General features: G+C 39.2%; 1 protein-coding gene across 1 annotated transcript in view; it reads right to left on the bottom strand.

Annotated features, from left to right (window-relative positions):
- myt1la (myelin transcription factor 1-like, a) overlaps positions 1-17,205 on the bottom strand; it is a 119,774-nt gene that overhangs the window by 72,232 nt on the left and 30,337 nt on the right. Inside the window, exons 3-5 of the mRNA XM_059355761.1 lie at positions 16,589-16,643; positions 16,276-16,309; positions 4,207-4,269 (exon numbers count right to left, since the gene is read on the bottom strand). Of these exons, the coding sequence (XP_059211744.1) occupies positions 4,207-4,269; positions 16,276-16,309; positions 16,589-16,643 (152 nt within the window). The remainder of the gene's footprint in view (positions 1-4,206; positions 4,270-16,275; positions 16,310-16,588; positions 16,644-17,205) is intronic.

Here is a 17,205-nt window from a genome sequence, read left to right on the forward strand (position 1 = left end):
AATAATATTAGGTTTTAAGTACAATGATGTCATATTCAGCCTTCAAATCACAATTTCTTACTCTGCGGTTGCAGCTACAGTACACCTGCTTTCATGTACATTTGACCTGTTTTTGTAAATATCTATCCATGATTTATGCAGAAAGTTGCTTTTGTGCAGTGGAAAAAACAGAATCTATATATTTGCATGAGAAGAGAATTAAATAATTACATATAATAGCAAGTTTTAAGTACAATAATCTCATATTCAGCCTTTGCTTTACTTGAATGCAGCTGCAGTACACCTGCTTTCATGTACATTTGACCTGTTTTTGTAAAAATCTAGCCACAATTTATGCAGAAAATGGTTTTGTGCAGCATCAATATATTTGCATGAGAAGAAAATGAAATAATTACACATAATAGCAGGTTTTAAGCACAATGATCTCACTGTTCCTGCAGGTTTGCTTCAGTAAAAAAAACGATGATTTTGAGCTAAAATAACTTGCACACTTCTTTTTGCAGCGGCCCCCCACGTTGGTTGGTAATTCAGTGTTTCCAACGGCGACAGAGATCTGAGGCAGGAGCCATGCAGCAGCCCGGCCCCCGGCTGCAGGACAGACGACCACGGGTCGGAGGGGCCCCGGGGCCGTCACAGCTCCAGACTCTGCCTGATTGGTTTTCTATCTGCGGTTCTGTGTGACGGAGCGCTGGATTTACTGAGCTGCAGGCCGCCACCTGCAAACGCTGCCAATCCAGGAGGTTTAAAACCGTGACGTGAGCTCATTTATTGTCGGTACGATTCGGTTTCTGAGCTGCTGAGTGAGACGTTTGAAGCCTGCGGGGCTCCGACCCAGCCAAACCTGACCCCCTTCATTTTTTTTTTTTTTTTTTTTTTTGCAACGTAGTTCTGTACAATTATCAGATTATTTTACAATTAGAAATTAAGTCATTTTTGTCTTATTTTTCTCCTGTCTCCTGTAATTATAATTATTAGTATTATTGTTACTCATGCATCATGCTCTTTTTTTTTCCTTTTTTTTTTAAATTATATATATAAATATTAAAAAAATATATATTTATTTTATTTTTAAATTATATATATATAATTATTTTTAAATTATATGTATTTTAAATTATATATTATATATATTTTTTTATTATTATTGTTTTTATTCTATTTACATTTTAGTAGTACCACTTTCTCTGCCTAATAATGACACATTATATTTATTATCATATATTAATACTTAACTGCTAGATCTTTAACTGAAACACGCACGCACACACACACACAGGGGTACCATTATTGTCGTTGTTTAATATTCACTCCCTGTCTGTCTATGTCACTGTATTGTATTATTGCACTATTTGTAGCTGAGTAAAGAAACAAGAGTTCAGATTTATACATTAAGGAAAGAAGGAAACACAAAGTGTAGGCAATAAAAACCCAAAGACCTGATAATTATAGAAAAAAAGGGGTTCTAATAAGTGACTCTTTATATAATAATCACTATCTTCGATCTGTTTTTGTACAAATTTGATCTTGCTTCCAAACTGTAGTGTATCTCCTTACATTCAGACGGAAAAAAAAAATAAAGAATCCCATTTAAATCTGCCCAGAAACAGTCTTCATCAGCCTTTTGGTGTAATTTTATATTTATTGGTTTGTTAAAACTCCTAAACTTCCAGAAAAATAACCCAAATTATGAGCTTGGTGTCCTCCGTGGTTGCTGCAGGGTCGGCTGCCCCCGTCACATCAAACCCCCCAATTAGAGAGTAAAAGCCAGGCTTTGGACTGAGGTGGTGGCAGTGAGACAGTATTTTAATATCTTTTTTACATCTCTATTAAATCTCAGTGAATGAAGCAGAAATATTTGAAATTCTACAGGAACTACACTGGGAAACTCAACAGCTTGGTGAAGTGCAGCGAGGTGTAACCGGTGACACACATTTGACATTGAAATATTTCCTTAAAAGGAAATTTGGCCATTGTGAAAGCTCCCTTTTTATTCTGGGGAGTCTTACAAAATAAAAGACATTGAGAAACGGGAAACTCTGAAGAAGCAGAATTTCACACTATTTAAAAATCCAACAAAACACGCCTCTGACAATAACACAAAGTTACCTCAGAATTTCTTTCTCCCAGAAGAAAACCTTTCTTTGCTTCAAATACATCAGTTTTGGCTTAATAATATGAATGACCTCTATTAGAGAATCCCGACCCGACTAGCCTGAAATTCTAAAGAAAGTGCAAACAGGTCTGAGTGCATACTGCATTTTTTTTTAACACGTCAGAAATCCTTGGACCTTAGCAGCACTTCCAAACAATAACATTATTCTCAAGCTGCAACAAAAAACGGAAAACTGAGGTACTAAAGTCAAAATTACTTTTCCAATCATGAGCGAATTAATGATCTCTAACCTGGCTTTATGAATGTCATTCAAGGTGTGCCACAGGGTTCGGTGTTAGGACCTCGTCCATTATGTATAATTAAAAACTTAATGCAGATGACACCATTGTTTATTGTTGCACAAGCTGCCCTAGCATCTGAGTGTCTGCAGTCACACTTATTCCACCTCAAACAAGTGTTAAGTGCAGACAAAACCAAGGTTATTTTCTGTTAGAACATATGTTAGAAAATAATTAAATAATTTTCCAATCATGAGCAATTTGTGCAAATTAATGATCTCTCACCTGGCTTTCTGAATGTCACTCAAGGTGTGCCACAGGGTTCAGTATTAGGACCTCATTCATTATGTATATAGAGGTTGTGGGTCAAAATACAAACACTCCTGTACATCTCTATGCAGATGACACCATTGTTTATTGTTGCACAAGCTGCCCTGGTATCTGAGTGTCTGCAGTCACACTTGTTCCACCTCAAACAAGTGTTAAGTGCAGACAAAACCAAGGTTATTTTCTGTCAGAAAATATGTTAGAAAATAACTCTGTTTTACAGTTTTTACCCTATTATGTCCTCAAAAAGTGCCCCCATTGAGATTGTGTCCACCTACAAACACTTAGGCATCACAGTTGATGAAAGCCTTCAAATTTCATGTTAATAAACTTTTAAAGAAGTTAAAATATGGCTTCTTTTTTAGAAACAGATCATCAAGAAAAGGCTTGTTGCTGCTACGTCCTTGCCTCTTCTGCACATTGTACTCTGTATTCTTTAGTCTACTTGCCATCATTATTATCACTAAAGGTGCACCACAGGGTTCAGTGTTAGGACCTCATTCATTATGTATATAAAGGATGTGGGTAGAAATACAAACACTTCTGTACATCTCTATGCAGATGACACCATTGTTTATTGTTGCACGAGCTGCCCTGGTATCTGAGTGTCTGCAGTCACACTTGTTCCACCTCTAACAAGTGTTAGATGCAGACAAAACCAAGGTTATTTTCTGTCAGAAAATATGTTAGAAAATAACTCTGTTTTACAGTTTTCCCCCTATTATGTCCTCACAAAGTGCCCCCATCGAGATTGTGTCCACCTACCAACACTTAGGCATCACAGTTGATGAAAGCCTTCAAATCTCATGTTAATAAACTTTTAAAGAAGTTCAAATATGGCTTCTTTTTCAGAAACAGATCATCAAGAAAAGGCTTGTTGCTGCTACGTCCTTGCCTCTTCTGGACATTGTACTCTGTACTCTTTAGTCTACTTGCCATCATTAACCATGCATAGACTTTAAAATTGATATGACTTCATCAATAAATCAATCCTTGGACAGCTGCCCATTTATTTATCCACTTACATGTCACATAAACAGTGCTGTCACAGCCTCCCAGGGCCTCATTACTCTCTCCGTCCCCTCAGTCTGGACAGAATCCGGTAAAAAAAACTCCTTCTCTGACTCTGCCCCTTCAACTTGGAGCAAGCTACAGCAGGAACTGAAGCTGTCCAGCTTGATTCCCACGGGGGATTTTAATCTACGTTTAGAGAATGTCTGCAGGGGTTTTCTCACAGTTCTTAGAGATACTAATTTGGCACTGCACTTGCCGAAGTCTCAATGAGATTACCTGTATAGATAAAGGTTAAATAAAAATAAATCTAGAAGAAAATCGACTAAACAGCACCACAGCAAAGTGTCACAATAGCACCTGCCCTTCACGTCGAGAGATAAAGACTTCTGTCGACACTCGAAAATCATCAGCTCAAAGAACCGTCTGAATGACAACTTCATTATCAACGCACAAAATATGTCAAGCGGTTCCTACCTGCGGTGTCTGGCGTACTTCCCGCTGACGTGACCGCTGCCATCACAGCCTGGAGTGGGACAGCTGAGGAGACACACACACACACACACCATCAGGATACACACAGCAGCATGCAAACTGTACAGAAGTGCTGATGCAACACAAGGACTTTGTATCAATCTGAACCCGTCTGTGTCTGGACTTTCACCTGCTACTTGTGAAGCTCCACCAGAGGAAACAAAGTCAATGGTTTGTTAGCAAAGTTATGATTGTTTGGAACAGATTGAGGATTATAGGAGCAGCAGGAGGGCTGGCTTATGACTCTTTCAACCAGGAGAACCCATTGTTGGAAGTTATGGCAAATAGCGTTTTTTTAAACCTAAGCTTTTTCTTATTTCCTTCACCTTACGATAGTATATTTGATGTCTAGCCTTAAGGAAGTTGGTTTTGGTGGCTAAATGTAACCTTTATTCAGTGTTAACATGGTTAAAAAACAGCGATTGTCACATAGAGTACACTAAGAAAAAATTCTTACTGTTCATTGCATCAATATTTCTCAAATATGTATTTTTATTTTTAAGGAAATGTATCGCTCCACTATTTAGTAGAGTATTGGCTCTTAATTGTGGAAATATGACGACAGAAATGAAATAATATGTTCTATTATTATCATTAAACTTAATGTAGACGGCAAACAGCAGCACAGCAGCAAAAACGCTGTCTGTGTGGTCTCTGCTCCGGTGGAAACCACAGAAGTTCAGAGAGTTAGCTGTAACTCATGTAGTTTCAGTTGTATCGGCCCAAAAGATAGACGATTTTTATGATTTTATGTTTTTTATGTGTATACATGCAAATTTTATCTTGTGTGGGCAGTGCATATTATTTATTTTATTATATTTTAATTTGTTTTATCTTATTGTATTTTATTGTTCTATTGTTTACTTTTATCTCTTTTTATTGTGCTTTTATTGTGTTATCTTTTTATTGTTGTGCAGCACTTGCACTATAAAAATAAAGTGGATTGGATTGGATTGGATTGGATTGGAAGTACAAAGTGTCCGTGTCCGGTATGTCAGACACTTTGGTTTAACATGGGACACAAACAGGATTAACTCACATATGGAAGAAACTGATGTCATGTACATAATGTAGGTTAACTTACTATAAGCCCTGTAAGTTACGTAACAAACATACTTACTTTAACCTAAAACATCTTTTTCTAAACCTACCTTCTTAAACTTTTGCCGCTTTAAACACATATCTACTGCGACTGTTCTGTTTACTTATGAGGACGGTTGATCTGCTGCCAGTGTGGTTAAATGGTTTGCAGAACTCTCTTTTTGTAGCATGAATGCTGTATTTCTTCTTGTTTGTTAGTGACGGTCAAGTCAGAGCATAAAAGTTTGCAGCTGTAATAACAGATTGGAGGTCTGAAAAGCTGCCTCATTGTATTATAAATCATTGTGCAGTCGGATAAGCCTCCAGGTCACGGATCCATGACTCAACCCGGCCTCTCCGGGCTGCGTGTCGTCGTCTCGATGGTACCTGAATCAACACCACCACCAACGCAGCGCTTTGAACGTCCGGTAACCCCGGGCTGCCTGTTAGTCTGAGTTAATAAATATGGATTATAAAGTGTGAAAGAAGGTTAAATTCGCCTGAGCAGAGTGGAGTGCTGGCGAAGATTAAGGATGATATTTTTATTTTTTTCATCTGGCCTTGATTTGGAGAACGCGTCTCATTCAGCGGCAGGTTGAAGTGTTTCTGTCTGGTTTTGTTTGTGTTGTTTTATTTATTTATTTTCTATCGTGGTTGCAGTCGGCAGCAGATTTCTCCGTCGGAGCTGTGAGTCACTCTGCTGCAGCTTTCAGGCCGCTCTGCCCCGAAGACACGCAGACCGACCGACCGCCAGCCAACGCACGCCGCCTGGCTTCAGGGACTCCACACCCACGACCTCTGACCCCCCACACTGCAGAGCTCCACCCACCCTCCACCCAGCATCACCTGATCTCTACTCTCTGGGACTGCAGGCTAAAAGGAGAGCCGAGAGATAAATGTGAGGATTTAACATCACGAGTGCAGAGACGAGGAGGAGGAGGAGGAGGAGGAAGAATAGGTGGAAAGAGAGGAGGTAAAGGAGGAAGAGGGAAGAGGAGGAAGACAAAGAAAGGAGGAGGAGAAGGAATACTGCAAGACGGTAAAGGAGGGAAAGAACAAAACGGCAAGAAATATAGGAGAAAGAGGAAGACAAGGAGGAGGACGAAGAAGGAGTTGAAGAATAGGTGGAAAGAGAGGAGGTAAAGGAGGTAAAGGAGGGAGAGGAAGAAGAGGATGACAGCAAGAAATATAGAGGGAGGAGGAAGAAGAAGACAAAGAAAGAAAGGAGGAGGAGAAGGTAAAGAGGAAAAAGAACATAACAGCAAGAAATATAGGAGGAAGATGAAGAAAAGGAGGAGGAAGGAGGAGATGAAGAATAGGTGGAAGGAGAGGAGGTAAAGAAGGAAGATGGAGAGGAAGAAGAGGATGACAGCAAGAAATATAGAGGGAGGAAGAGGAAGACAAAGAAAGGAGGAGAAGGAATACTGCAAGAAGGTAAAGGAGGAAAAAGAACATAACGGCAAGAAATATAGGAGGAAGATGAAGAAAAGGAGGAGGAGGAAGAAGAATGGGTGGAAGGAGAGGAGGTAAAGGAGGAGGTAAAGGAGGAAGAGGGAGAAGAAAAAGAGAAAGAAGGAGAGAAGGAGGAGGAGGAAGACAAAGAAAGGAGGAGAAGGAATACTGCAAGACAGAAAAGGAGGGAAAGAACAAAACAGCAAGAAATATAGGAGAAAGAGGAAGACAAGGAGGAGGAAGAAGAAAAATAGGTGCAAGAATAGGTGGAAGGAGAGGAGGTAAAGGAGGGAGAGGAAGAGGAAGAAAAGAAAGGAGGAGGAGAGGGAATACTGTAAGACATAAAGGAGGGAAAAGAACATAACAGCAAGAAATATAGGAGGAAGAGGAAGGAGAGGAAGAAGAAAAAGAAAAAGAATGAGAGAAGGAGGGAAAGACCAGGAGGAAGAACATATGATGAGTAGGAGAACAAGATGAAGAAAATGAGGAAGGAGAGGAGGTAAAGGAGGAAGAGGGAGAGGAAGACAAAGAAAGGAGGAGAAGGAATACTGCAAGACGGAAAAGGAGGGAAAGAACAAAACGGCAAGAAATATAGGAGGAAGATGAAGAAAAGGAGGAGGAGGAGGAGGAAGACGGAGATGAAGAATAGGTGGAAGGAGAGGAGGTAAAGGAGGTAAAGGAGGAAGAAAAAGAGAAAGAAGGAGAGAAGGACGAGGAGGAAGACAAAGAAAGGAGGAGGAGAAGGAATACTGCAAGACGTAAAGGAGGGAAAAGAACAAAATGGCAAGAAATATAGGAGGAAGAAGAAGGAGATGAAGAATAGGTGGAAGGAGAAGAGGTAAAGGAGGAAGATGGAGAGGAAGAAGAGGATGAAAGCAAGAAATATAGAGGGAGGAGGAGGAAGACAAAGATGAGAAAAGGAGGAAGAGGAGAGGGGACAAAGAGGTAGAGGAGGAGGAGATGGAAGAAGAAAAAGAGAAAGAAGGAGAGAAGGAGGGAAAGACCAGGAGGAAGAAAATATGATGAGAAGGAGAACAAGAGGAGTCAAAAAGGGGGAGGAGGAAGAAGGAGATGAAGAAAAGGTGGAAGGAGAGGAGGTAAAGGAGGGAGAGGGAGAGGAAGAAGAGGATGACAGCAAGAAATATAGAGGGAGGAAGAGGAAGACAAAGAAAGGAGGAGGAGAAGGAATACTGTATGAAGGTAAAGGAGGAAAAAGAACATAACAGCAAGAAATATAGGAGGTAGATTAAGACAAGGAGGAGAAAAAGGAGGAGGAGGGAGGCTACAAAGAGGTAGAGGAGGAGAAAAATAAAAGGGAGGACAAGAGGGAGATAAAGAAGATGGAAAAGAGGAAGGTAAAGGAGGAGGAGGGCTGATCTTTTTCATAGAGGGAAAGAAGAGAAGGAAGAGGAGAGGGAGAAAACATGATGAGAAAAGGAGGAGAGGATGAAAAATGGAGGAGGAATAGGAGGACAAGGAAGGAAGAAGACGAGGGAGGAAAAGAAGCAGGATGAGGAAATTAGGTGGAAGATGGAGAGAAGAGGAGGACCAAAAGAGGAAAAGGAGAGGAAGAAAAAACATGAGAAGGAGAACAAGAGGAGACAAAAACAAGGAGGAGAAGGAAGAACAAGAGAAGAGGGAAAAAGGGAGGAGTAAAAGAAGAAATAAGAGGGAGAAAAACATGATGAGAAGGAGATGAAGATGGAAAGGAGGAGGGAGCAAGAAGATGAAGAGGGTGATGAAGAAAGGATAACAGCAAAGAGGGAGAAAAGGAAGTAGAGTGTGTAAATTAGGAGAGAAGAGAAGAGAAGAGAAGAGAAGAGAAGAGAAGAGAAGAGAAGAGAAGAGAAGAGAAGAGAAGAGAAGAGAAGATGGGGACCAAAGAGAAAGAGAAGAGGAAGAAAAGGCAGAACAAGAACAAGAGTGAGGAAAGAGGAAGAGGAAAAAATGGAGGAAGAACAGAAGAAAGAAGAGGGAGAAAACATGGTGAGGAGGAGAATGAGAGAAGGAAGAACAGGAGGAAAAGGAGAAGAAGAAATGTGAGAAGGATAAGGAGAAAGAGGGAGAGGAGGGAAAGACAAGGAGGAAGAACATGTGATGAGAAGGAGAACAAGGAGTCAAAAAGGAGGAGGAGAGGAAGAAAAGGCAGGACAAGAACAAGAGTGAAAAGAGAAAAAAGGGAGGAAGAACAGAAGAAAGAAAAGCAAAACGAGAGAAGGAAGAACAGGAGGGAAAAGAGAGGAAGAAATAACATGAGAAGAAGAAGAGGAGGAAAAAAGGAGGTGTTGAAAGAGGGCAAGATGGGGGAAAGAAGAAAGAAAAACGCTTCACTAGAAGGAGAAAGAGAGGAGGAAAAACAGAATGAAGAGAAGATGAGAAAAGGATAGATGACTAAAAAGGGGAATGCGAGGAGGAAGAGAAAGAAAAACCTGATAGAAAGGAGAGAAAGAGGAGTAAAAAGGAGAGAACAGGAGGAAGAGGAAAAGGAGAGGATGAAAGCTTCACTAGAAGGAGAAAGAGAGGAGGAAAAACAGAATGAAGAAAAGATGAAGAAATAACACAATGAGAAGGAGAGCAAGAGGAGGAAGAACAGAAGGAAGAGAGGAGAGAAAAGGTTTTACTAGAAGGGGAACAAGAGGAGGGAGAGGCTGAAAAAAACTGATAGAAAGGAGAGAAAGAGGAGAAAAAGGAGAGAACAGAAGGAGGAGAAGGAGAAGAGGAGGAGGAGGAGGCGGTTTGTTCAAGGTGAGGCGGCTCATCAATCAGTGTGGGAGCAGAGACTGATCGTGTTGCTGTATCGATCCACCACAGCTCACAGTGTGTGTGTGTGTGTGTGTGTGTGTGTGTGTGTGTGTACGCTCCTTCCAATCACGCTTAAATTTCCCAGAATGCACCAGTGCAACCCTAACCTTAACCAGCTGTTGCGTCGAGTCTTAAAATCCTCCTTTTCTCAAGACTACAAACTCTTTTTTTTTTCTTTTTTCTTTTTTCTCCGTGGAGAGAAACTTCCACTTGTTTCCAAAGCAACTGAATATTTCTTTCACTAAGTTTCTTGACTCCCGTGTTATTTTTTCTTGATCTCGGTGCAGAGATCTGCATCACTTATTGATGTCAACGCAGAGAAGACACACAACTATGGAAACGGCTTCAATCATGTTTGTAAGTGAGGGAGGCAGCGAGCTAAACATCCCTGAGATATCAGAACAAAAGAAACAGGGAGATCTTTACAAGACGAGGAATAACTGGACGCTAAAAACAAGGCTAAAGGTCCAGCAGAACAGCTCAAAGACAAAATTATGACAAAAAAGACACAAAATTATGACAAAAAAGACACAAAATTATGACAAAAAAGACACAAAAATAGGACAAACGACACAAATTAGGACAAAAAAGACCAAAATTATCACAAAAAAGACACAAATTATGACAAAAGACACATATTATGACAAAAAAGACAAATTATGACAAAAAAGACACAAAATTATGACAAAAGACACAAATTATGACAAAAAGACACAAAATATGACAAAAAAGACAAAACTATGACAAAGAAGACGCAAATTATGACAAAAGACACACATTATGACAAAAAAGACACAAATTATGACAAAAAAGACAAAGTTATCACAAAAAAGACACAAATTATGACAAAAAAGACACAAAATTATGACAAAAGACACAAATTATGACAAAAACAGACGACAGAAAAGACAAAATTATGACAAAAAGTGGAGCTGCAAGCTTCTGTGTGTGACACAGATGATAAAATAACGGCTTCCTGAAATGTGGATCTGCAGTATTAGGCTGTCAGGATGGTTTAAAATTGGTCAAATTTGGCCGTCAGATTAAGTCAATCAACTGATGAAGGCGAATATTTGGAAATTAAACGATTTCTCTGATATAAATGAATGAAAACACGCCACAAACCCATTAAACAACAGGAGCACATCAACGCCTTTGCACATCCTGCAGCAGTAGTGTAGTAGAAGTTAATTGCAGGTATTCCCGCCTCTTTATCTGCCAGTTTACAGTAAACCACCTATCAGACTAAAAGCCTTTAGAATGTATTGGTGAGTATTCCCACTTCCTCCTCAGTAACCTACTCATCTTCTCCAACATAAACAGCAGAAGAGGTCATGTGTCAGTAGGGTTGGCAAAAGTATCGATACTCAAAAAAGTATCATCTGAGGTTAAAGGTTAAAGGACCTATTCTGCTGTTTATGTTGGAGAACTTGTTGCCTGCTGTGACTGCAGCTGGGAGAGACTGCTGCGGGAGGACTGGGCCGCTTGTGAGTGCTTTGGGACGGCCCCTGCTACTCGTTAAGAAAAGGAAGAACGAGTCTCCCAAAAGTCTACAATAACACCAGAAAAAGTCTCTAGATTTGTCGTTTTTTTTGAAAAATAGTCGCTAGAGGGGTCTGAAAAGCGACAAAGTCAATAAGTTGGCAACAATGAACTGCTCTGGTCCATCCTCAGAGGAGCATGAATTTGGCTAATAAAGTTAATGACAATGCATGCTTTGAATTTTTTGCCATTTCTTTTTGTACAAGTGGAAATTCCATCCAAGTAGGTGAACAAAAACATTAGGGTTCATCCTCAGGCGACCATAAATATAAAATCTGTCCAATTATTGCACTCTGGTGCAACATCATCATCTTCATTTCTCTCTGGACTTTTTTTGTGCTGATTTATTAGTATTCTTCCAACCGAAATGTTTGCTCAAATTCCCATCTGATGGTACTGAGATGGACATTTTCACCAATTGTTGAAAGTTGTGTTCAAATGCTACCCAAGAAATATGATCCATCTTCAGAGGAGCATGAATTTGGCTACTACAGTTAATGACAATGCATGCTTAGAATTTTGCCATTTGTTTCTGTACAAGTGGAAATTCCGGCCAAGTAGGTAACTTATAACATTAGGGTTCATCCTCAGGCGACAATAAATATCAAATCTGTCTAATTATTGCTCTCATCATGTTAATTTCTCTAAGCGAGTGGGACAAAAATCACTCCCAAACAAACTGGAGTTAAAGTTAAAATTCAGATCTTTGATGCAGCAGACACTGCAGCTCTGATTCCCACTGAGCCGACAGATGTGATGAGTTTATTTAGCAATTAACATTAAGTCAGAGAAGACTTTTAATATCACGGCCACATGTCTCCCCCCCCCTTTAAAATCTGCCACATCACACCACAATGACAAATTAATTTATATATGTTTATCCCCGCAGATTAGTCAGATTAGTGATGGAGGAAATAAGGAAATAGATGAAAAACATTCAATGGCAGCTCGTGGCGTGGTGCTGATAGTATTTCACAGTGTGTGAGTCATTTGGAGCATCGCTGCTGGGTGCTGCTGGGTGCTACTGGGTGCTGCTGGGTGCTGCTGGGTGCTGCTGGGTGCTGCTGGGTGCTGCTGGGTGCTGCTGGGTGCTACTGGGTGCTGCTGGGCCCTGCTGGGTGCTGCTGGGTGCTGCTGGGTGCTACTGGGTGCTACTGGGTGCTACTGGGTGCTGCTGGGTGCTGCTGGGTGCTACTGGGTGCTACTGGGTGCTGCTGGGTGCTGCTGGGTGCTACTGGGTGCTGATGGGTGCTACTGGGTGCTACTGGGTGCTACTGGGTGCTGCTGGGTGCTGCTGGGTGCTACTGGGTGCTGCTGGGTGCTGCTGGGTGCTGCTGGGTGCTACTGGGTGCTGCTGGGTGCTACTGGGTGCTGCTGGGTGCTACTGGGTGCTACTGGGTGCTGCTGGGTGCTGCTGGGTGCTACTGGGTGCTGCTGGGTGCTACTGGGTGCTACTGGGTGCTGCTGGGTGCTACTGGGTGCTACTGGGTGCTGCTGGGTGCTACTGGGTGCTACTGGATGCTACTGGGTGCCGCTGGGTGCCGCTGGGTGCCGCTGGGTGCCGCTGGGTGCCGCTGGGTGCTGCTGGGTGCTGCTGGGTGCTCGGCCCTCTGCAGCACCCGTCACATTTAAATTCTGGGTGAATCACGGAGAGTTTCCTGCAGCTCGGGGCTCTGCAGCACGCAGGACATGTTGTTTACAGTAAAGCGTTGACCTGGATCAAACCAGGTTCAACCGTAATCTGCTGCACACACCAATATTTGTCAGTTTTACTAAATGAGATTAAGTGAAGCAGAAACACACACACACACACACACACACACGCTCACAGGTAGCTGTGATATTCAGCATTTGCTGCAGGTGTGTTTTTTCTTTTTCTGCAGTCGTGACGCCGAATGCAAGTCGACGAAATGTCATGAATTATTGGTTGATTTTAATCTAAAATGTTACATTTTAACATGATGCACTGCTGACACATTACTCTGTCGTAATATTAAGATTTTATCAGAAATGCAAAACATTTATCTGTTCAAACTGGGCTCAGAGATCTGGTGGAGCTTCTGAATCGCATCAATCCACATATTAAGAATATCACGCTCCATTTTATTCTTACTCTTGAATCCACTGATTTTGTTTTAACCCTTGCGTTGTCTGCACCACTTATATATATTGTATTTAATGTAATATATATACAAGTCATCACTGTCATTTTTGCATTTATTTTTTGTAAAAATACTTTTTCTCACTGTTAAATGTACTGAAAACCATATCTCTAACAAAAATATACTGGTATTTAATGGTAAAATCTTTAATTTATGCACAATTTTAAAGTATTTTCTTGTCATTTATATGGCAGAACAGCATTTCTTTTGACGGAAACACTTTTTTATTTTTAGGGTAAAATATGGAATAAAATGCAATCTTAAACGTGAAATCAACAGAGCTAATATCATTTTACCATAATATTAGGAAAAGTTGCACCATATTTACTACGGTAAAGTTCTGGCAACCACAGCTGCCGTTTTTTACTGTAAAAACAACAGTTTTTATTATTATTATTATTATTATTATTATTATTATCATTATTATTATTATTATTGTGTGTTCTTGGAGAGTACCTATTGTGACATTTGATACACTTAAGTGGACATTCGACTCTGAAATTATATTGTGTATACTCTGTTTTGACATGTCATAGTTTGTGTCTAGTTTATTTATCTTTATTATTATTTGTGTATGTATGTTAATTGTTACTCTGAAAATTGACAATAAAAATATTTTTGGGAAAAACATTTTTTAAATTATATGGCATAACAGCGTTTCTTTTGACGTAAACACTTATTTTTTAGGGTAAAATATAGAATAAAAATGCAATCTTAAACATGAAATCAACAGAGCTAATATCATTTTACCGTAATATTAGGAAAAGTTGCACCGCATTTATTACACTGCAGAGACGAAGACAAATGAATATAATCAGCCAGTGAGTTAAATGTTTGCTACATCAGAACTTGTGTAGAAAAAGCGTTTCCTTTCCCATTTAATGCATCAACTCTTATTTGACAAAGACAAAAAATCAAAACACCTCAATCAGAACTTTTTGGAGGAGATGTTTTTGAATTCTGCCATTTCCATGAACTTTCCTACAGCGATTCTTCATAATGTGCATAAAACACATGAATGGAAACGTGCCTTTTGTCTCCTTCTCCCTGCAGCTCGTATCTTGTCAGGGCTATTGTTGTCTAAATATCTGTCTTGTTTACAAAGTTTCATAATGAACCACAGTGTGCTGGCTTCATATTATGTGTGCCTAATTAGCCATTAAGCTCACAGTTTATGGAGCGGCGGGGGACAGCCGGTCCCTGAGTCTGTCCTCAACACGGAGCTTCTCTGCAGCCTTGGTGCTTTTTGTTTACAGGAACTAAAGTCTCTCGTGTGCAATAAAGAGCACAAATGTACATGAAAGATTGATCGTCTGCAGGTCGCTCTGCAAGATGTGCACCGATACATATTGTGGGATATTTTTAGGGAGGTAGATACACGACTATACAGGAGTGTTGAAAATAATAGCAGTCCAGTGTGACTAACCAGATTAATGCAGGTTTTTAGTGTTTTTTTTATTGCTACATGGTAAACAAGGTACCAGTAGGTGCAGAACATTCTCAGAAAACCAACAAGACCCAGCATTCATGATACAGTATGCAGCTCTTAACCCTTAATAGGGCACTCATTGAAATACTTGCAAATTCTAAATTTCAACCCTAGAGAATATTGGAAGATATTACATACAGCCAGAATGTGTAAAAAAATAACAACATACAGACCCGGGGGAGGGGGGTAATATTTTGAGAAAAAAGAGATTAAAGTGGCAAATCTATGAGAAAAAAAATTGCGAGATTATGAGATTTAAAAAATAAATAAAAAGTGGGTTCCTTGACAAAGACAAAACACTATTTTTCTGACTTTTTATGTCATAAATCTGTGACTTTTTTCTTGCAGATTTGCCACTTTAAATCTCACAAAAAATAGACACAAAAAAACTGAAAAACACAAAGAAATACACAAAAACACACTAAAAACACAAAAAATGGCAAAAAAAAAACGCGGAAAAAAACACATAAACACATACAAAAATCACACAAACAAAAAACATAAAACACACAAAATATACATATAAAACACATAAAATTCACACAAAAAACACAAAAACACACACAAAAAATACAAAAATCACACACACGAAAAAACATAAAACAGACAAAAATTACACCAAAAATATACATAAAAAACACATAAAAACACGCAAAAATCACACAAAAACATTAAGCACAAAAGATTGCATTAAAAATGCTGAATGCACATTGCAAAATTATAAAAAAAATCTCTGCAAAAAAAAAAGAAAAACACTAAAAAATACACAAAAACACACTAAAAACACAAGAAATGGCAAAAAACACATAAACACATACGAAAATCACACACAAAAAAACATAAAAAACACAAAGAATACACAAAAAACATACATAAAAAACATTAAAATACACACAAAAATACACGCAAAAATAAAAAAACACACATGAAAAAAACATAAAACACAAAAAAAATACACAAAAAATATACATAAAAAACATAAAAACATGCAAAAATCACACAAAAACATGAAAATGCTAAATGCACACTACAAAATTCAATAAAATTTCTGCAAAAACTTCAGTAATACCATGTTACACTTGGTCGAGGTGGTTTTTACCTTTGCTGAAAAAGAGTTGATGTGCTTAATGTGACATGGAAACCTGCATTAATCTGGTTAGTCACATTGGACTGCTGTTATTTTAAACACTACTGTATTTCTATATGGTCTCACCAAAAAAACACAAGACACAACCCTCACAGAGCTGCATGATTTCAGCTTAAGTTTGACTTTGACTTGTTGAAACATTTCTTGCACAAATTCCCAGTTGTCTTGATCCAAAAAAAACAAAAAAAACACATGCATACTGGATGCTTATACTCCCACTACTCCACATGCAAGAATAAAGAGCTGGCTCTGTTCCACCACCAGGACAGAAATATGTAAAAACCAAAATATAGCAATAATAGTGCAGCAGAATGATGAATGCTTGGTGGTTTTCCTACCTGAATAACTCCTGTGTCACTGCTTCCACGGCGGCTGCAGACAGAGACAAAAGATTCATGTTAAAACTTCAACAAACTGCAGACAAACAGCAGTAATTAACACATCTGCAGCACGTGGGCTTCACATTAACATTTAATTATGTTCAGAGCCAAGTTTGACCCGTTCGTGTTTGTTAAAAGTTGGAGAGTGAAGAGAAATTTACATCAAATTTTGCACAAATCAATGGAGCTTTAACAACAGACGTGGTTGGATTATCTACTAGAGGATTCGTTTTATGCAACATTTTTGCAAGATGAACATAAATATTCATACCTCTGACTCCTTTGGATCGTGTGCGATGGCGTTTTTTAACCACATTCAGCTCCATCTGAAGAGGGAAAGTCAACACAGAACTTTTTTTATTGAAATTACATAATTGGATGTGTTTACTGCTTTAAAAGCCAGTGCAGAACCACTGAATACCTGCATTCTGTCTAACAGCCAGCAGGGGGCGACTCCACTGGTTGTAAAAAGAAGTCTATGAGGAAATGACTCTATTTCTCACTTGATTTTTTAAATCAGTAAACATGTTTCTAATGACTTTATGGTCTCATTTGTTAGTTTCAAGTTTTCGTGTGTTTTTGTGTCTTTTTTGGTCATTTTGTGTCTTTTTTTGGTCATTTTGTGTCTATTCTAGTTATTTTGTGCCTTTTTTTGGTAATTTGATGTCTTTTTTGTGTCTTTTTTGGTCATTTTGTGTCTTTTTTTGCTCATTTTGTGTCTTTTTTGCTCATTTTGTGTCTTTTTTGTCATTTTGTGTCTTTTTTAGTCCTTTAGTCCAACATAAAATGTGATTTTGAATCTTTTTTTTACGTCTGGATGTGATAAAGAAGTCATAATTTGGCGTTTTTGGTGACTCCAGAGGGTGCACTGGCACCGTGTTTGTCATA

This window comes from Centropristis striata, chromosome 18 (genome assembly GCF_030273125.1).
Source record: "Centropristis striata isolate RG_2023a ecotype Rhode Island chromosome 18, C.striata_1.0, whole genome shotgun sequence".
Classification (NCBI taxonomy): Eukaryota; Metazoa; Chordata; class Actinopteri; order Perciformes; family Serranidae; genus Centropristis; species Centropristis striata.